At 33.2% G+C, this 22,249-nt stretch overlaps 2 protein-coding genes and 2 long non-coding RNA genes across 6 annotated transcripts; 2 read left to right on the top strand and 2 right to left on the bottom strand.

The window, feature by feature from the left end:
• The first annotated feature begins 3,053 nt into the window (after positions 1 to 3,053).
• On the top strand, positions 3,054 to 6,884 carry LAC7 (laccase 7). Its single transcript, XM_078298252.1, has 6 exons — positions 3,054 to 3,248; positions 4,075 to 4,226; positions 4,330 to 4,580; positions 4,748 to 4,876; positions 5,022 to 5,978; positions 6,499 to 6,884. The coding sequence occupies exons 1-6, from the start codon at positions 3,162 to 3,164 to the stop codon at positions 6,627 to 6,629; spliced, it is 1,707 nt and encodes a 568-aa protein (XP_078154378.1). The 5' UTR covers positions 3,054 to 3,161; the 3' UTR covers positions 6,630 to 6,884.
• A 4,844-nt stretch (positions 6,885 to 11,728) lies between these two features.
• LOC144550648 (uncharacterized) lies at positions 11,729 to 13,281 on the bottom strand. Its single transcript, XM_078298634.1, has 3 exons — positions 13,202 to 13,281; positions 12,572 to 12,907; positions 11,729 to 11,844 (listed from the first exon to the last, which is right to left on the bottom strand). Exons 1-3 carry the CDS (start codon positions 13,272 to 13,274, stop codon positions 11,729 to 11,731), a joined length of 525 nt encoding a protein of 174 aa, XP_078154760.1. The 5' UTR covers positions 13,275 to 13,281.
• Positions 13,282 to 15,406: 2,125 nt separating this feature from the next.
• On the bottom strand, positions 15,407 to 18,464 carry LOC144573042 (uncharacterized). 3 transcript variants are annotated; one of them, XR_013517866.1, is made up of 2 exons: positions 18,296 to 18,464; positions 15,407 to 17,895 (listed from the first exon to the last, which is right to left on the bottom strand). It is a non-coding gene; the product is annotated as an uncharacterized LOC144573042 (long non-coding RNA). The 3 variants fall into 3 exon arrangements; XR_013517868.1 differs by having other exon boundaries at positions 15,407 to 17,872; XR_013517863.1 differs by having other exon boundaries at positions 15,407 to 17,857.
• Positions 18,465 to 18,730: 266 nt separating this feature from the next.
• Positions 18,731 to 21,069, top strand: LOC144549489 (uncharacterized). The gene is made up of 5 exons (XR_013509697.1): positions 18,731 to 18,765; positions 19,362 to 19,499; positions 19,882 to 20,042; positions 20,577 to 20,652; positions 20,815 to 21,069. It is a non-coding gene; the product is annotated as an uncharacterized LOC144549489 (long non-coding RNA).
• The last annotated feature ends 1,180 nt before the right edge of the window (positions 21,070 to 22,249 follow it).

Raw genomic sequence — 22,249 nt, 5'->3', positions numbered from 1 at the left:
AAACCAAACATATATATTGTTTTACAAGCAAAATATGGTACCAAGCTGGTACGTAATTGCCTAAAACATCACATAAGCAACTTTAACCCTAACGGTCATGTTCGGCAACGAAGCTTAGAGTGTTGCAGCTTAAGAGTTTAAGCTGTGCTAAGGAGGAGATGTTCGGCTAACAAAGGCTTAGAGTAATGAAGCTTAAAGTGTATAAAGGTGCTAAGGAGGAGCTCTAAGGAGACACTTAATTTTCTTTAAGCCTGAGTTTTTATTGGTTTAAGAATTTGCTCTAAGGAAACTTAAGAAAGGTGCTCTAAGTTTGTCTAAGGAATTGTTGTTCGGCTAGCTTAAGCAACTAAGGAAGCTAAAGCTACTCTAAGGAGGCTAAAGCTTTGTTGCCAGACATGACCAACAAGTTCTAGAGTAACCTAGCTAGATTAAAAAAAACATGACAAAGTTTCCTACAATAGATAGTGATATATACTAATAGATTGTCAGTTCAAACAAAAGAAGAGAACACAAAATATCATCAATCAATTCGATCTTGTCCAAAAAACCCAAAGTCCAATATCAGATATTCCTTAAATTTCCATTGTAAGCCATCTCTCCTTAATTAATTTTCCATTAAATGGATAATCACTTTAATTAATTGAGGTCATTAATTTTATAAGCCTGCTTCTTTTTCTTAATTATTAATCCAATTAATGGGAAAATTAATATAAAACGGCCTAGCTAGATAATGTTAAATGAGAGAAAAATAAACCAACAGGAAAGAAATTAATTGCCCCATGTGATATATCCACCAAACAAATTCCCAATCTATTGCTTTTGGCATTTTAAATACATAAAATTAGCTGACAAAATAAAGGCGATATCTATTACTTAGAGCTCAAGCTATATACATTAGAACAATCTGAACTGATAGAGTTCACAAACCAACAGGAATTAATAAAAGCTTAACCTAAACTCCATCCATCTGAACAAACAAGACTTGATTAAAGAGAGAATAATGTTTCAGTTCTTCTGGAAAAACATTTGACAAGATAACGAAACCCAATAAATTTTGGCACTTTAAAGTTGAGTTGTTGCACCTTATATGTATATATATATGATAAGTACATTCGATCGAGAAGTATTGAACTTAATTACGTAGTAGTATATAGGATGTGGTTGAGCTTTGGATATGAATACATTTTTTTAAGCAATTAATTATATGAACACTTCAAATAAAGGTTAATTCCAGGAAGAACAAATTATCATCAAACTTTTGGAATTATTTAGCTTGTATATATAGAGAGAGATAAAACATCATCTTATTTATCTTTCAACCTCCAATTTAATTTAGTAATTGCCGATAAATATAAGTATGAAGGGTTTAAATAATGCATCTAATTGTCATGCAACTATTATTTAAATATTTATATTAATGAAATTTATTTAAAGTGCAATAACAAATATATAAAACCTTGCCAATCCGTCTTTAGACTAGTAGCAAAGACAATGCTCTCCGTGTGAAAGGTCGCAGATTTGAAATCCTAAAGAAACAATCATTTGTATGGGTGGCTTGACCTCCAATTAACCTTTACTAATATATATATATAGAGAGAGAGAGTAAGGCTACGCTACTTCGCAAATTAAACGGGTTGTTTTAATTTGTGCTCATATCTCTAGTTTCGAAGTCCAAATAGCCGATCCAAACCGTTAGATGTTTAATCTATATTAAAATGTGCTTGGAGACCAAATTTTACATTTTTTGAAATTTTGTTACTATTTATTAAGATGATTTGAAAATCGTTGTTTTTATTAAAATTCTGCACCATTAAAAAACAGCGATTTTCAAACCATCTTTATAGATAGTAAAAAAATCCCAAAAAATGTAAAATTTGGTCTCCAAGCACATTTTAATATAGATTAAACATCTAACTGTTTGGATCGGCTATTTGGACTACGAAACTAGAGATATGAGCGCGAATTAAAGCAGTCTGTTTAATTCGCGAAGTAGCGTAGCCTTACTCATATTATAACCTTAAGGTGCCATCTAAACCATTTTTTCTATATGTATGTAAAATATTATAATATCTTGAATTCATTTTGATAAAGAAAACATGAAACAGCATAAGGAAATTATCCACATTTGAGTAAACATTTATGCAAACCACTTTATCTGAATTTAAATCTTGTTGTTGTTGTTGAGCATTTAAATGAAGAACGCATTTAGATGTTAATAATATGAGTAAGGCTTGGGTGCTATATATGGATAGCATAAGATTATCCGTGCTATGGTCTTAATAACCTATCGTATAAACTTTAAATTTCAATTTAAGTAGCTCAATAAATTGATTATATAATAAACTTATAGAATACTATTTTTTACTATTTTTCAAACTTTTTTTACTATTTTTTGTGAATTATGAAAGATGGCAAAAATGGCCTAAAACATTGAAAATTTTCTCTTATTTTTAGGTTATTTTTTGACATCTTTCATAAATCATAAAAAATAGTAAAAAAATTTAAAAATTAGTATTATACAAATTTATTATATGACCAATTTATTGAGCCACATAAATCAAAGTTTGAAGTCTATACGATAAGTTTTTGAGACCATAACACGGATGACCTTATGCTATTCATAGTATCCAACCCTTACTCTAATAATATAATATAGTATATATTTCAACTTATCTCAAGTTTACATGGTCAATAATATTATATACCCATTTCTACATGATGTCAGCCAGCCTCCAATTCTTTTTAATGAACCAATCATAAGTTCATGATCATCAATTATCAAACACCAAACAATAATAATAATAATAATAATAATAATAATAATAATAATAATAATAATAATAAATAAATAAATAAATAAATAAATGACCATCGAACAACAGTAGAATGAAGTTCTCACGAAACCAAGAAAAGACCTAATTGTATTAATTAGCATTTTATAAATCAAAACATCTGTCCCGCGTTGAATATGTCAATTTTAAACTTAGATCAACCGCTGGCTCTAACACCTATATAAATATATATATATATGAACTCTTATTTCTACAACCCATATATACAAGTTTCTCTTAATTTCTTCTCAAACTAGTTCTGTTTCGAAGGCTAGCTAGCTGTTAACTAGTGTTATACATATCCTCATTGCTATCTATATATAAATATATATGGCGAAATTTGTGGCTCTTGCATTTCTTTTTGTTCTCTTCAGGTTCAGTGCTGCTGATGGTGCCATAGTCGAACATACTTTTCATGTAATATATGCATCCTCTCTCTTTTATTTTTTTTATTTTTTATTTTTTCTATTAGAACCATTAAAATGTCACTGGTACCATTACAATCCTCTCTATTTTTATTTCTCTCACATGCACACACGCACACACACACACACACAAGTTGTACATCCACATTTATTGGTAACATGGCAGTGTGTACTGATCACATTCTTTGAGGGAATATTCCTAAAAAAAATGACATTTTTAGTATATTTTACCTTTTTTTTTTTATTTGGTACCTTACATTAATTTGTTGGATGAACAATCTCAATATATAGTTCTTTTTTTATAAGTGGTGGCGTGAGAATTTTGAATTTGGCAAGCCCACATTTTCCAAATTAGAAGCAAATAAATTGGTAGTCTTAGACATAGTAACTAATCACTAGCTAGCTATATTTTCATATATAAAAGAACTTCATGACCAAGTCACCAGTGAAGATGTTGTGAACTAGTGATAAAATTCTTACAAAATCATTTTTTATTATTTTTCATCATTTCATGTTTCATCTTTGATTATATTATTTATTGCAACTACATCAATTAGTCACCTTTTTGTTTTATACCGGAAGTCATACATAATTTATTTAATTAAATAAAGATCAATTGACCAAATCTCTCTCTCTCACACACACACACAAATTATATATATATAGTTTCTAACTAGAGAATATTACTTTTATATTGGTAAGGCACACTAAGGCTGCTTGATAGATGCACCTTACAAAAAGGTTGACAAAAGTTATAATTTTTATATATATTTTGATCTGGAGTGAGATTAATGTGCAATGTTTTAATCCATTTCTAGGTACAAAACATGACAATTACACGTTTGTGTGAAACAAGGGTTATAACCTCCATTAATGGCCACCTTCCAGGACCAAAGATAGAGGCACACCAAGGCGATACAATAGTTGTCCATGTTATCAACCAATCACCTTATAATATCTCCATACACTGGTAAATACTGAAATATATGGCTTCTTGATTATGTTATAGTTAAAATATATACAATTAATTATATGTGCTTAGAACTGATGAATGTTCTTGAATGCATTAATAGGCATGGTATGTTTCAAAGGTTAACTCCATGGGCCGACGGGCCATCAATGGTAACCCAATGCCCGATCCAACCCGGTAACAGGTACACGTATAGGTACAATGTCACTGAACAGGTAGGTACCTTATGGTGGCATGCACATGTGTCATTCCTTCGAGCGACTGCTTATGGTGCACTGATCGTTCGACCACGACATGGAGTTAAAGGCTATCCTTACGAACCTAAGCCACACAAAGAGGAGACGATACTATTAGGTATATACATGTACTACAATATCTACTTACTGACAAGTTAATTTACAGTATGTATACATGTATGTATGTGCTTTAAAATAAAGTATCAAAACAATTCATTAAAGCAAATTAATAATTTTCATAATTTTCATTTTGATATGTTATACTTGTTTTGTTGTTGTGTGTAGGTGAGTGGTGGAATGCAAATGTGGTGGATGTGGAAGATGAGGCTTTAAACTCCGGTGGTGCCCCCAATGCCTCCGATGCATATACCATCAATGGAAAACCCGGCGACCTCTACAATTGTTCCGAAGATCGTATGTACAAAAACACACTTTTAATTCTCTCTAACTTGAGATCAAATTTCATATGTAGAGTACTTTTCATGGTCCAATTAAAGTGCCTCTAGGTTATTACAATATAATTTGATCATCTTGTGTTTTCAATTGTTTAATTATGCAGAGACATACAGGATGAAAGTAGAATCGGGAAAGGCGTATCTTCTTCGGATCATTAACGCTGCGCTCAATACCGAATTTTTCTTCAAGGTTGCCAGTCACAACTTCACAGTGGTTGCCGTTGATGCTGGATATACCGAACCCTACGAAACAGACATAATTGTCATAGCCCCCGGTCAGACGGTAGATGCATTAATGATCGCAGATGCCGATCCTGGCCTCTATTACCTTGCTGCTGCTCCTTACGAAAGTGATAATGCCCTACCTTTTACCAACATCACAACACGTGGCATTGTTGAATACATTTCTAATTCGTCGGCATCAAACTATAATGAACTCACACCCATCATGCCAGTCATGCCTGTGTCATTTGACTTCGACACAACGTATCGCTTTTACACAAATATAACGGGTCTTGTAAGATCTAACAGCCCGGCTGTGCCATTGGACGTGGATGAACACATGTTTCTCGTATATGGGTTCGGTCTAACCGCTTGTAGTCCATCCCAGACAAAATGCAATGCCACCATTGGTTCAATTGCAGCGAGCATGAACAACGTGTCATTCCTCTTTCCTACCAAGATGTCGCTACTCGATGCATTCCACAGAAATGAACCAGATGTCTACACGGAAGACTTCCCCGACAAGCCGTCGACAATGTTTGATTTCACAAACGTTACAGCGGTTACTAATATGTTTACTACGAAAGGGACAAAGGTGAAGAAGCTCAAATATAATTCAACAGTGGAGGTTGTGCTTCAGAACACGGCTGTTATCGGATCAGAAAACCACCCGTTGCACTTGCACGGGTTTAATTTCTTTGTTCTGGCACAGGGACTCGGTAACTTCAATGAATCGAGTGCGGAAAAGAGTTATAACTTGGTAAATCCACAGGTGAGAAACACGATTGCTGTGCCGGCAGGTGGTTGGGCCGTTATCCGGTTTGTGGCAAACAATCCAGGTAAGCACTGAGACTTTTTACCATATATTAATTACACTGATATTATAAATGAATTTTCATTAATTAATTTATGTTTATGTTGTATAACTCGTAAGAGATTAATTAAAGTTCTAAATTGTATACTGGGGTATGATTTATATGTATCAAGGCGCACATTCATTTTCTTTCAGAAAAATAAAACAGAGCATATATTTATATGAAGAATTTTGCAATGCTTTCCTGATCACTTCATTATAGATTGTATAAATAAAATGTTATAAGCAGGGCATATGTGCCATTTAATTGAATCATTTTCCAACAAAAAAAAGGACCAACCTCAAAAAGACTTTTTAAAGAAAAAAATAAACAACCAACCAATCCGAAAGGATGGTTTTATACTATAAAAGGAAGAGAAGGAAGGAATTGTTGAAACTTGTGTCTTTAGGTTACAAAGACACTTGAACTAATCCTATAATTTCATGTTTACCTCTTTCAATTTGCCAATCTGTTCACAGATTAATATTCTGGTATTTGTTTATAGGTGTATGGATTATGCATTGTCACCTTGATGTTCATCTACCAATTGGTTTGGCCATGGCGTTCAAGGTCGAAAATGGGCCCACGCCTGACGACGTCATTCCTCCACCACCGGAAGATTATCCGAAGTGCTAAAAGAAAATTAAGCATTGATTTTTGCTCCAATGAAGGAAAAAATATATATATAAAAGATAGCTAGTTCAAAGATATCTTATATTGTTAAAATTAATTAGTGTGTGTATTTGTTTGAATTTGTTTGAAGAGATGTGCAATTGTGCGTGCCATTTGTATATATGTATATTGCATGTGCCATTTACAAAAGTATTGCTTAATTTGTTGTCAAAAACATGATGACATGAAATTGTAATAAATGAATTTCACTTCTTTTTCCATACAATTAATGAAGCATTTTTTTCATATTATTTTTAAGTTTTATTAGTCTTTATCAGCTTTTTGTAAATTCCGGTTTAGTGAGTCTACTAATTAATTGACTCTTATTTATTTTCTGTTTTTTTACTAAAAGAAATCAGATAGTAGGTAAAAATTCAATTAATTATACTTTATAGATCAGTTGTATTATGCAATATATGATGGCGCACGTGGGCCCATTAATATCGTGTAGTGAGCTGCCTCTAGGTTGTGCTTCAGAACACGGCGGTTGTGCATTGCATAATTTAATTGATGCTGTTAGAAAAAAACAAAATCATGCTTGTTTTATATATAATATAATATAGTACTTATTTTTGTTGTCTTATCGTGTCGTTTCAGCTCAGTTTAATTTCATACAACGTGCTTGCTTCATAATATAAAAAAATATATATTAATCAGCATGTGGTCATAATCGGCAATAAAAAATTCTTTTGTTCAAATAGTAACAACATTTTTATACTTTCAAGCAGGATTCTAATACCACAAAATGCTAATACCTCATTTTTGTTTTGAATTCCAAATGTCGAATACAAACCATGATCTACTTCATATTTATGAGCCATGTGTACAGGAGCGGATTTAGGATTTTCGTCGGGGGTCAAACAAATATCGAATTGGGTTTAAATAGCTAATCAGATTTAAACCCATTAACTAATTAGATACTCGATAAAAAAAAATAATGCTTTGACTTATATTTTTCAATGCTTTGACTTGTAATTTCTGATTCTTTAACTTATAACATAATTTAAGAAATTTATTTTGATTTTAACACTAAATTTAACCCGAATTACAAATCAAACATTTAGAGGGGGGCAAAAAAATTTCCAGAGAGAGGCAAAGTCGATCAGTATCGACAGATCACCACTAAAACTCAAAATCCAGGAGGTGGCTGCCCTCGTATAGTGTTGGGTCCGGCCCTGCATGTGTCCACCTAAAATTTTATAATTTCTTAATTTCATTGTATACTAAATCAAGTAGACGAAAAATGTATGCATTAAAATAAATCTATCATAATTTACTAGATACATTCATTTTTCAATTACTTGATCAAAGTATAAATTGAACTCAAAGATACAAGTTTACATTAACACATGAAAATAAAGGATTATGTGACTATGAGTGAGAACAATAACAAATATAGATTATATATATATATATATATATATATATATATATATATATATATATATATATATATATATATATAGAGTACGGCTAACGCGCTTCCTCTAGCATATGGGCCGAAATGCTTCCGGTGGAAATTTGAAATTTGAAAATCCAAAAAGTCGATCTGAACCGTTCATCTTTTTCTCCATATTAATATCTGCTTGGAGACCAAATTTTACATTTTTCTGAATTTTTTTACTATTTATTAAGCTACTTTGAAAATCGCTGATCCAATGGTTTTACTGTTTTGTTAAACCACCGTTGGATCAGCGATTTTCAAAGTGGCTTAATAAATAGTAAAAAAATTCAGAAAAATGTAAAATTTGGTCTCCAAGCAGATATTAATATGGAGAAGGAGATGAACGGTTCAGATCGACTTTTTGGATTTTCAAATTTCAAATTTTCACCGGAAGCATTTCGGCCCATATGCTAGAGGAAGCGCGTTAGCCGTACTCTATATATATATATATATATATATATATATATATATATATATATAGAGTACGGCTAACGCGCTTCCTCTAGCATATGGGCCGAAATGCTTCCGGTGGAAATTTGAAATTTCAAAATTCAAAAAGTCGATCTGAACCGTTCATCTTCTTCTCCATATTAATATCTGCTTGGAGACCAAATTTTACATTTTTCTGAAATTTTTTACTATTTATTAAGCCACTTTGAAAATTGCTGATCCAACGGTGGCTTACCAAACAGTAAAAATCAGAAGCTACCGTTGGATCAGCGATTTTCAAAATGGCTTAATAAATAGTAAAATATTTCAGAAAAATGTAAAATTTGGTCTCCAAGCAGATATTAATATGGAGAAGAAGATGAACGGTTCAGATCGACTTTTTGGATTTTGAAATTTCAAATTTCCACCAGAAGCATTTCGGCCCATATGCTAGAGGAAGCGCGTTAGCCGTACTCTATATATATATATATATATACGGCTGTGGCTAATTTGCTGCCGCTGTTTTTTTTTATTTTGTTATGTCAAAACAATAAATCCAAACCGTTAGATGTTTAATCTATATTATAATCTACTTGGAGACCAAATTTTACATTTTTTGGAATTTTTTTACTATATATTAAGCTGGTTTGAAAACCATTGATTTCAATGCTGCAGAAATTTACTGAAATCAGCGGTTTTCAAACCAGCTTAATATATAGTAAAAAAAATTTCAAAAAATGTAAAATTTGGTCTCCAAGTAGATTATAATATAGATTAAACATCTAACGATTTGGATTTGTTGTTTGGACATCACACGGCTAAATATAGCCCCGGCAGCACCTCTGCTGAAATGTTGCCAGCAGCAATTTAGACAGACCCTATATATATATATATATATATATATAAAAAAAAAATATTGAGCCGTAGCATGGGAGGCCTCTATGCAACCCATAGCATATTAGCCAAATCCTATATATATATATATATAGAGTACGGCTAACGCGCTTCCTCTAGCATATGGGCCGAAATGCTTCCGGTGGAAATTTGAAATTTCAAAATCCAAAAAGTCGATCTGAACCGTTCATCTCCTTCTTCATATTAATATCTGCTTGGAGATCAAATTTTACATTTTTTTGAAATTTTTTACTATTTATTAAGCCACTTTGAAAATCGCTGATCCAACGGTGGCTTAACAAAACAGTAAAACCATTGGATCAGCGATTTTCAAAGTGGCTTAATAAATAGTAAAAAATTTCAGAAAAATGTAAAATTTGATCTCCAAGCAGATATTAATATGAAGAAGGAGATGAACGGTTCAGATCGACTTTTTGGATTTTGAAATTTCAAATTTCCACCGGAAGCATTTCGGCCCATATGCTAGAGGAAGCGCGTTAGCCGTACTCTATATATATATATATATATATATAGGAATATGCTAGCATGCTATGCATAGCATAGAGCCCCTCCATGCAACGCCTTGGATTTCGACTTTTGAAAATTGTAACGGTCGATCCGAACAGTTCATCTTGTTCTCCATATTAATATGTGTTTGGGGACCAAATTTTACATTTTTTGAAATTTTTTTACTATTTCTTTAGATTTATTGAAAATCGCTGTTTTCAGCAAATCTGGACCATAAAAAAACAGCGATTTTCAATAAATCTAAAGAAATAGTAAAAAAATTCCAAAAACTGTAAAATTTGGTCTCCAAACAAATATTAATATGGAGAACAAGATGAACGGTTCGGATTGACCGTTAGGATTTTGAAAAGTCGAAATCCAAGACGTTGCATGGAGGGACTCTATGCTATGCATAGCATGCTAGCATATTCCTATATATATATATATATATAACAAGATATGTTTGACAACCTTGTTTATGGTGATTTTATATGTCATAGACGGATGAAAAACGTTTCAAGTTTCAGGGAAAAAGTTTCTTTATTTCATTTTTATATGAAAAGGAAGTTCATGCAGTATAATTGTTCTGGTAAGTGGGCCCAAAACTACAAATTTGAGAAAAGGGCGGGCTACGTCTAGGATATTAATGGGCCCACACGCGCATTGTTTTTTTCTTTTCTTTCTTGTGGAGAAAAGTGCAGGAAATGGAAAATCTAGCGAAATTGGAAAATACGCAAAATCAGAATTCTGCAAAGAGGAAGATTTGAAAATATACCAAATTTGATTTGTGGTTGTTACTCAAATTGATTTGTGGTTGTTACTCAAATTGATTTGATGCTACTCGTGAGGTACTATAGATTGAAGTTATTGGACTCGTGCTTGTGAATATTCTCTCAATTGCTTGCTTTAGCAAATTCGGAATGGATATCTCCATTCCTGGTCAGGCATACCGTATTAGGTATGTTTTTCGCCACTCCGAATGCGCACCAGTAATTTTTCCATAGGTTTAATGTAAAGAAGATTAATTTCTCTTGATTCGATCAGTAGGCATGCGCCATTTCTTTGTTTTGTTTTTTTTTTTCAAAAATGGGATTTTATGTTGTTCTACGAAGAAGATATCAGATATGTTATATTGATTAATTTGCTCTTTAAACAACTTGTTTGTGCTGTGGGTAGTGTAGAGAAAGATTTTCGTCAATTTTATGTTGTGAGTTGTACATTGACACGAGTCAGAAAAATAAATTTTCTTTGTTGTAACGAGTTTCATTCTCTTATGATAAAAACAAAAAAGTGTAGTAAAAAAGTCATTTTGGTTTGAAGATCTAAGATACTAAAGTTATAAAAATAAATTATATCCACTAATTTCAATGTTAAGACATTTCTCACAATATAGGGTTCCAAAAATATTGAATATATAATCTCTTTTAAACATGAAATGATCAGTACATATTAAACCTCTCAAAAATTTATTCTCATAAATAACAGATATTTAATTTTAGAATTTGCAACCTCTATAACAATATGCATATTCAATACAAAAATATTTGCCTTCTTAAACATTGGAATAACATAGAGCCAAAATATCATCAACATATATTATATATAAGCATGATCAGAATTATATCGCAAGAAACCATCTCTGTCTTTCAAATAATTAAATAAATTAAATATTATGAAACAATCCAAAAATAAAACGATTGAATATCCAACCCCGATAAGCCACACGCGCGGATACATCAATATAATTATTATTATATTATATATGGATACTTAATTTGAGAGGATATAATTAATGATGTCTTGGAGCTGGAGCTGGAGCAAAAGCTTTAGCGCCAGAGAAGGATTCAAACAAGATGCGCTCTCTGCTTCCCTGTACCGCCTTGCACATTACCGTGAGAGACACACCTATCATACATTGATTAACAAGTTAATTAATTAATTAATCTTGTGTATGGATTGCAATGCCTTCATTTTATTCATTCTATGGCCAATGAAACCAACAATGTTCCAAATTAATTCAGATGAATTTGGTCTGATATCCGGGCAAAACCATTTGATCCGTATTACGATTCGCACAATTATTTTTAAAATTCGTGCAAATTAAGTGCGCACGAAATTTTATGCAGATTGAACGAACATCAGAATGTGTAATTGGGCCGACTTGGTACCAACCAAAGGATCCAATACCAGGTACGAAACTCCCTGGTTTATTCGTTCTATTTTTTTTTTTTTTATTATTCAAAGTTGAAGGTTGAAACCCCCTGAATGGCTGAATGCGTTCGTGCGTGCCATGCCTTAATTTATTTTCCTCAGCGAGATTTCAAATATTCATTATGTTAAGAAAAAGTATGTTAACAAAGAGAGAAGTGCAGAAAATATGTGCGCCAACTACTGCAAAGGTTTCAACAAAAAAAAAAAAATTATGTGCGTATATAAATTACTTAAATTATGTTTGTTAATATCTTCTGGTATTAGCAGAAAATCAGCAAAAAAAAAAAAAAATCAAGCTGCATTGAGAACTTCTATAATTTTATTTAAAATTAAGTCCAGCCTAAGTAATTTTCTAAACTTAATTTGAACACAAAAAAAGTTCTGTTTCAGTTACTTATCAAGTGCAGCACAAAATTCTCACCTTCACCGGAGGAAAGGTTCGAGTAGAGATCGACAATGTTTGGGCAGCCCTGGTAGCAAGCAGTAGAGCAGAGCTTCTCCCTGAAATTCCTCTCAAGAAGAGAATCAGAGGAGATGCCGACCGTGTTGCGGTCCAGGCCACAAGCACTCACGCACTCATCGGTCTCGATCCAATCTGCCATGTAGTTTGTGACCACCACACCGGATGTGCTGCACTGGTACCTGATTGATCCTTTACTCATGGAGCTCTCCAACACGCAACGCCTTCCAGATGACGAGATAGAGAATGCGCACAGGTCTTGCGGCAGTTCCTCGCATATTACACCAGCTCCATTGCCTGTGACAAAAACATTATTTTGATAATGTTATATACTAAACAGAAATGTAATAAGTGCATGATCTGAATTTTAACAGTAAAATCAAAGGCGAATATTGTAATGGGTTCAATTGACCTCTATTAATTTCAAAAAATTTGTATTTAGGTAAAATTTTCTATATAGTTAGAGTAAAATGTTATGGATACTGTAAAATTGATCTCCATTCGCAGTAATAAAATTTTATATGATTGACCTTCATAGCTAGAAAGTCTGGCTCCGCCCCTGAATAAAATTGTAATTAAAATGTGTCGTACCGTGCACCAAGGGCAGGACGAGAAAGAGGGAGACAAGGAGAGAGAGAGAAACAATCAGGGAAGAGGAAGCCATTTGATTCTGCCTTCTAAGAATTTTGATTCCTTGATCTATCTCTCTCTCTTTTCTCTTGTTATATTTTGTAGGAAGCGAGTTAAGAAATGAAAGAGGCTGGTGATGTTTGCTAATTGTGACATGAGGTACTTAAATAGAGAAATAGCTCGTACAATATTCAAATTTTGTTTAATATAATTCATTTTTATATTATTTGAACCACAGTGTCAAAATGAATATAGATGAATGAATGTTCTTCCTTCCATTAAAAAAATTGAATATTTTTTTCTCTCATAAAAATTATATTAAATGCATAACATAACGTGCACTATATTAATAAAGAGGAAAAATCTAGTGTCTATGTTTTTGGTCCCCATGATCACAACCGTTTTCCATTAAGAATTTAAAATTTAAACTAACAAACAGTAACTGCGATCTTGTTTCTATTCTAAAATAATGAAATAATACATTCATTTGAAAATTATAAAAGTTCTGAATTTCTATCATGCGTGAGACAAACTCAAGTTTTTTTTTTTATTTATAACGTCAATATATTACTTTTCAAATCTTGTGAAAAAAAAATGAAAATTGAATTTTGTATAATTAATAACAAATCTTGTGACTCTAATAGAATAAAAATATATAAACGAAAAAAACAACTGTTGCGTAGTGCGCTTAATACCAAACACTCCTAAATCAATAATAATAAATAAAAAATGCACGAATAAAAGGTTTACGCCGTGCGTGCCACTAATAATACTTTTTCAGTTCGTCTTTCGTCTTTTGACAGCTTCCTAATTAAATGTTTTTGTGGGAGCCAAGAAACCCAGTTTTGCAAAAGCTGCTCGAGAAATACTAAAATAATTAATGTTTGAATGCAATCTATGTACATGCTAAAAATATATATAATAATAGTTCCTGGAATGCAGCTAATAAACATGGCTACCACGACAAGCCACACTTAAGTATATGCGAATTCATATCACCTAAGGTAACGTAATGTTTCATGTTTTTGTTTAGATCCACACAATTTGATCAGAATTGACTTGAATATTAAAGGGAGCCGTGTATTACACTTTGGTCCAGATTGTCATTGGACGGTCCAGATCTAAACACAAATATCATGTTACCTAAGAGGATATTGACTCATCTATAGACCGGGTAGGCGGGCAACCACACATATATACAGGAATATAATATCTTTCTTACGTATAATTTATTGTACACATGTAGTTATACACTTATATTGTATGCATAGTATACAGATTTTCGTGGGCATTAATTTTCTCTGCTTTGTTTTTAAATTTTAAGGAGGGGTATTTTGTTTGATATTTTTTTTAGAAAAATAGTAGTTTATAAAATTTCCCTTTGTATTCTGGTCGGACTATAAACAAATACTTAAATACGAGAATCCCCTAAATGTCACTAATATCAATCACACTAGTGGAAGAAGAGCTAGTATCAACTAAAGACAAATCAGAAGACAATAATCAAACTGTTGCATCGATGGTATCATATATCGCCCTGTCATGCAGATAACCATCTAGATCCAATCCTTCTAAACCAGGAGAAGGAGCCACGTCTGAATCCAACAGGGAGCTGACTCTGTCCTTCGAGTCCATGTCCAATAGTACTATCAAGGGATATAGGCTAGTCAAAACTCATAACTTTGTATTTCACCAGCAACAATTTTGAAAACAAAAAAAGGCTTAGGCTTACTTCTATTTAAGATACTTAGTACAGTTGTTTCAGTTGTTTAGATCTTCTATATCAATGGATATAATCCTTGGCTTTTGAAGGACAACTATTGTTTCTATAAGAAACAGGGACACTCCCCACTCTATTCAAAAAAAAAAAAAAATACTCGGTATATTAGAAGTGAGCCCTTAATTCGAAAATCCATGCAAGAAACACTAGCGCACAAAAAATTGAGCTTTAATTCGCAAGATACAGCTTATTGACACATATACCATGAATACACACATCCACAAATATTCATCCATACTCATCAATAACGCAAATTTCTATTCTATTCTTTTAATTTATAAAACACCCCATTTGATATTCCCAGGTTAATTTGGCAAAACATGGAAATTTTTTAATACCCTTAAACCTTAAGAATTTGTATAAGACTTATCAATCAAGTATATATCAAAATAACCATTTCATTCATCATGATGGTAGCAAAAATTATTAAAAGTACCACAAATTGTTTCTAAATTTTTTTACCTTCCCAAAAAAAATTTATCTAATTTTTTCTTGCAATTTCACTCATAATTTACCCCTATATGCGGTTCCCATGCAAACCATATATGCAATAACACTAACCTATCGTGCAAATACTCATGCCATAAATGCAAATCTTAGATACAATTTCCTATTTCCCCCAAACTTAAAACATTGAATTGTCCCCAATGCAACAATCAAACAAAATTAGAGACAGGTGACTGAGGTGGGCTAGGTGAGTAGTCTTCAGTCATATAAAAATTGTACACTAACTGCAACATGCCATACATGCTCAGGATAGAGACATCCATTTGTACTTGTTTGACACTTATCACTACTTGTGCAATCATCTGTTGTGTTTCCTCTTGGGAGTTGAGACCCTTGAGAAAGCAGTTAAGTTCACCTTCTGATTGCTCCTGCAGCTGTGATGATTGCGATCGTAACTCTTGTTGTGTCCTTTCTAGAAGTAACAGCGACAGATTCTGACTACTGGACTGAAGCAACCGATTCTTGTATTGTGTGATAGTGGCGTATCATGTGTGGATACATTGAGCGGATCTTCATGTGAGACTAGATAAAGATAATTTTTAAACTTTAGTAACATTTTGATGGCAACAAGAGTGTGTTGAAGTCGATACTAGAGTTTTCTTATATTTTCAAAGGCCACAAAGGACTAACTCAAAATAATTGACAATCACTATCATTAGACCTCCGAGAGAGATTTTACCACCGCAATTAGTTTTAGAGACCTTAAACATTTGGTGAAAAAATAAAATAAATGATATTGGGTTATTACTTTTGTTTTGTCATACACCACATGATATATAATTCTGATTACCAAACATTGTTAATACTTACATCTCGAAAAATGATTGTGTGAGTTAATACTGTACATGTATATCGGAAAACCAGATTTTTATTTCGCTTTCATTCACATTTCGACCTTCAGGTGAATAAATATTATTCGTAATAACAATCCAAAATAGGTATTTAATTTTCATTAGAAGTTTATAAGAATCAATTTTTTTAAAATGAACTACACAAAATGATCGCAAATGAGCTTGTGGTCCCTATAGTGAAAAATACAAGTGTCTCTTCACCTTTATAGAAGGTAAACTCAAATAACTTCAAGATTAACCTTAAATAAGTTGGCAGTGTTTTTTTGACAATCCAACATCCTTATCCATTGAAACAACATTTCCACATCATCCCACATTTCCAAAGTTCTAAAAGAATTTTCACAAATGTATCCAGTATTCACAATTTCTCATTTGGAAATTTTTCATACTTCTCACGTTGCTTCAAATCCTTGAATTCAATACCATATGTATTGAGCAATTAGACTTGCGGTTGTCTTGAGAAAAAAAGACCCATTGCAGAATCGTTTGAGATTTCTTAGCTTAAAAAATTCAACCCGACTATCTATTCAAGCACGATGCTTCCTAAGCCAAGAAATCTCAAAAAAAAAACAAATCCTTTTGTTCCAACTGCTCAGCACACATGATATTGAATTCAAAAATTTTAAACATCCAGAAAGGTATGAAAAACTTTCCAAACAAGAAATTGTGAATGTGTACATGAGTGATAATTCTCTCCAAACTTTGGAATTGTGGAATTGTGGTATGATAGAAATATTGTTTCAATATATAGAGATGTTGGATTTTGTCAAAATGACATCACCAACTCGTTTGCAGTTAATCTCAAAGCTATTGAATTATATTTTTTATAAAAATGAAAGGGTTCGTGTATCCATTTTAAACTGCTCAATAAGAACCACAAACTCGGATCAAATTTGCAATGTATTTCACTTTTTAAAAACCAATCATTATAAACATCTAATGAAAATTAAATTTTAATTTTGAATTACTGCAATTAACATACATCTACTAGAGGGTCAAAATGTCAATAAAAAGAGATTAAAAATCCAATCTTTTGATACATACATTGAGTATTACCTCGCACAATACTTCCTCGAGATGCAAGGGTTAGCAATGTTTAGAACCCGAATTATATATTATATGGTGTATTATAAAAAAAAACAATACTATATCATTTACTTAATGGTACATCACATGGTTAATGTCTCAAAAACATGACAGTAAATTCTCTCTTGGAGGACTCCTAACAATGATTATCAATTATCTTGACAATCTTTCTAGCATTGAGGAAAAAAAAAATCCAAGATCAACCTTAACACGCTCGTGCCATCAAAATGCTACAAAAATGTAAGAAATAACTATCTTTACCTCGTATCAAATGGAAATACACTCAATAACACCATGGGATCACCATCACGCAACGCAATAGTTTCTGCAGTCCAATACTCAAAGTTTGTTGCTGCTACTTGATCATTCGTCACACTTTAATTCCTATTCAAGCTTGAACACGTGCAGCTTCCACTGAAAAACAATACAGCCTCAAGTGTAAATAATTGCACTAGAGCAGCCAAGATTTTAAAAAGAACTGCTACCTAAAAGTGCCTATTCACACCAAATAATTTGTTGATAATTTTTTTAGCATCATCAAATATTTTACTCTATATAAGAGAACTGGTAACTGGTCCTATTAGGTTTTAAAATGCAAATCCAAGAAATTAATGACCTGAAAATCGGATCGTTAAAGGCACTATGAGGCTTTTGAATCAAGTATCGAGTTCGATAACTAAGATTCAAGCACAATGTTAGATCAACAACTAAGTACATACCAGAGCCGGGCTAAGAAAATAATACCTAGCTGCTGTTACTTATCAAAGAAGTATACGGCACCATCAGATCTGAGATTATAAAAATGCATTAGGAAATATCAGATTTAAGTACCTCGGGATCTCGACCGGACGACGTCAGCACCGGCATTGTTCCTGACCCGCTTCAACAGAGGCTAAATTGGAGAATAAACCCTAGGCATCTTGGGAGAACCAGGGGTATAAGATGGCGGCGAAGAGCAAAGAGCCGAAAACCCTTTTCAAGTTGCAGAACCGGGCCGGGCCGGGCCTTCCGCGAAACTAATTTTTGTTCGGGCGGTCGGCCTTATCAAAGGAGCGAAGGTATATATTTGTTAGGCCAAGGCTTCTATGGACTAAGTTTCAACTGGGACTGTTTATTTTCGGTTAATCAAACGGTTCAGATTATTTTGCTACCATTATAGATTTTCACTTCAAATTTTCGTCGGGAGGGTAAAAAGGTAATTTGAGGTACCTCTCCTCTCCCGCGATCTCCTTCTCCTCATTTCAAAAAAACGGCGACGCGATCTCTCTCTCTCTGGCGACGCGATCTGCTAAACCTATACGGTAAATCCTAGACCGGATCGTAGAGATTCATTTTATTTTAAAATCGATTCTCTTCATCTCCTCTTTCATTTCTGTAGCCTCCATCCCAGCTAGGGTTTGAATGCGATTGTCCTAAAAATTGTGAATGGCGATTTGTGGATTGAATTTCGTGTTTTCTTATTTGATTATGGGGATTTGATAGGGTTTTGTCTGATTTGATGTGTACAATCTAGTTTTTATAATTATCTAGATTTTCCCTTTAATTTTTATTTCCCAAATTTATCTTTCATTAAATTTTTTTGTCCGAGAGCCTCAATTTTGCCTCAATTCATTCCTAGAAGCTGAGTTTGTAATTGATAATTTTTTCAGGTATATGAACTTTCTTGCTTCACAATTTTTAGTTGTCTGTAATAGTTTTCTGGTTGAATTTTTATTTCTCTGAAATTAGATAAAAACAAATTCAAGGCTATCATATTTCCATGATGTACTTTATTATTTATGCATTGATCAAAACCATCAAATAAATGTTGACTTCATTTTTCCATGATGTACCCTCAGCAATGCAACACTAGTTTTGATTTCTTTTTTTAATACTTAAAGCTCTTATGACTTTTTAGGTGTATTTTGAGTCTGATGAAGTGAATGCATGCATTGTTACATGTGGCGATTTGTGCCCTGGACTTAATACTGTCACTAGAGAAATTGTGTGCGGCTTTTATGACACGTATGGTGTCAGGAGAATCCTTGGCATTGAGGTATGCTATTATGTATTACATATTGTTATACTGAAATTGTTGGTGACAGAAACAATTCCACACCAGCAATGTAGTGTGGTTTCTGGATTGCAATCTCATTTAGGGAGACTGAGTAGGGTTAATTTGATTTTCCACAATTAAGTTATTGCATTTAGTTCAATTCCACTAACTAATTGGACTCGTGTTTGGATCAAGCCAAAATCGATTTGGAAATTGAAATAGCTTGTTGTTTTTAATTAGAAACCGAAATAGGTTTGGGTGTGTACCAGTCAGCTATTATTAAACTATTAGTATTAGGGTCCTAGGCCAATTGTTGACCTGAGGTCATGTACAATGCCTATACTTATCAATTGTTTAAAGTTTTTCTTTATCTTGGTTATAGGAGTTATTGGCCTTTTGTGAGAGAATTAGACAGTAAATACTGGCTTGTTTGATGCTGCCTTGTCAGAATGCCTGGAGAGAAGCCAGTATGTACAAACAACTTCTCACTTAAACTTGCTTGGTAAAAAAGAAGAAGGTGATATCAAGTGCAGTATATGTCAGGTATCACAATATTTGTTTATAATATTATTCGCATATGACATTTATTGTCATTCTCATTCACAGAAAGCATGTGGTTTTATATAGTGGTTGCAATAAAGCACTAATTCTAAAAGAGATGAGGAACGGAAGTACTGACAAAAAGTCTGATTTCAATTATTTTCCACTTTGATTATCCTTGGTACAATTCATGGATAATTTCAATTATTTTTAAATAAACTACTCCATTTGGTACCGATTCTAGAACACTGAGGCATAGAAAGGAAAAATCAATTGAATGAGAATATTTTTGTTGGCACGTACGGGAGTTATTAATGGGTTCAAATTTTGGACGATACAGTCATCTTTACTTTTTCTAACACCATACCAGTTTTTCTATCTACAAATCATTAATGCGAAGAAAGATTAATTAGAAAGATGAGAAGAGAGATTAATTAGACAAATGACTGCCTACATACGAATAACTGCTTATCAAGTATTTGAAATGCCTCTTTGTGATCTTAAACTTCTTTTTATTAATTTGCATGTCCCTTTCAGTTGTACCTCTATTAAATGGTTGATTCATAGGCTGGGTGTGGGGGCTAACTCCGGCCGTGCTTCCAGTGAAGAAAAGGTAGTATCAGTTGTTTAGACATGGCATAACTTCTTTTTTCAATCAGAATATATGGATGTTGGTTTTCATAATTGCAACAAGAGCAAACTCCCTAGTTTATTGGGAAATTCTGCATGACAGTAGAATTTCATGTTAATTTCATGTTGGATAAACATTTTCCAGGAGGCCAGGATGATGTAATACTATTTTCTGACAGTGATGAGGAACAGGAAGAGTCTGTGTCAGTTAAGAAGAGGAAGGTCAATGTGGGAGGGCCTACTCGTAGGCAGCATGTCAGGTGTCTTGCTGTCCCAGTCTGGTATTTTGCATGATATGGGTTTCGTTTTGTTATATACTGTTTCTTTTAATTTTCTGGTTAGTTCTGTACCTGTAGTTGAGACTGGTGCTCACCTAGTCAGGTAAGATATCAGTACTATAATATTAATATTATAGGTAGAGGCGAAGCTATGCATAGCGTACATTGTCCGTACTATGGATGCATATCTTCATTTTTAAAGTTCAAACAGATGATGTGTTCCGCTCACATGATCTTCATACGATAAAGTGCTTGGTGACCAAATTTTACATTTTTTTTAGCATTTTTCTACTATATTTTAAGATAGGTACAAAGTCACTTGATCTAAAGATTCCAGACTATCCGAAAGTAGTGATTTCTACATATCTAAAAAAATAGTAAAAAAAGTTCTAAAAAATATAAAATTTGGTTACCAAACACTTTGTCATATGGAGATCATGATGAAAGGTTCGGATCAACTATTTAGACTTTGAAAATGAAGATATGAATTTGTAGTATGGACCAAAGTTCGCTATGCATAGTATCATAGCCTCACTCCAGTGTTTCTTTTAATTTTCTGGTTAGTTCTGTACCTGTAGTTGAGACTGGTGCTTAACCAGACAGTACGATATCGGTACTACAATATTATGGTATACAGTGGCAAAATAAAACACAGCTGTTACTGTACAGGTATGGTAGGATATATGTACTATATGTACCAGTCTGGTAGGATATCCTATTATTTCTTCAAGAGATCAGCATCACAAAGCAATTAAAATACAAAACCAAGCAAGACTAACAGCTTTCTGAATTCTTTGAAGTTTGTAGATGAAAATGGCGTGTAGTGTTGAAATGCCTCTTTGTGAAATCTTCATAGACAAATGAGAAGAAAGATTAAGAAAGCTTTGTCATAGACAATTGGGTCCAGTTTTTAACTCTTTTGAAGCACACTGCTCACCGTAGTTGCGTCCTTTGCGCTATGAGGGGCGTGAAGCATTGGGGCAAATAGAATGGGAGAGGGCGCTTGGGCGGAAAAATTTTCTTTTGTTAAAAGGGGCTTGATGGTTGGATCTTGTCATTAATGGGCGCTGAACTAGGGATGGTGGGCCAATGCCACAAGTATTTTGTCAAATTCAAACCTGGTTAAAAACTAATGGCCGTCTGTCTGGTCCAATCTGACGGGCTTAAAAATTGAGGCCCGGCCCGCCCATGGGGTTTCCTATCATTTCTACACCTGCCAGTGCCTGCCTTCCTATGTAAATGGGCTGCCTTACCCTGCCCGGCCCGCCTGGTCTCATCCAACAACAATTTACACAATTATGT

Source organism: Carex rostrata, chromosome 2, assembly GCF_964058835.1.
Source record: "Carex rostrata chromosome 2, lpCarRost1.2, whole genome shotgun sequence".
Taxonomy (NCBI): domain Eukaryota; kingdom Viridiplantae; phylum Streptophyta; class Magnoliopsida; order Poales; family Cyperaceae; genus Carex; species Carex rostrata.
The sequence above is the reverse complement of the archived record's forward strand: the minus strand, read 5'-3'. Positions and strand labels throughout refer to the sequence as shown.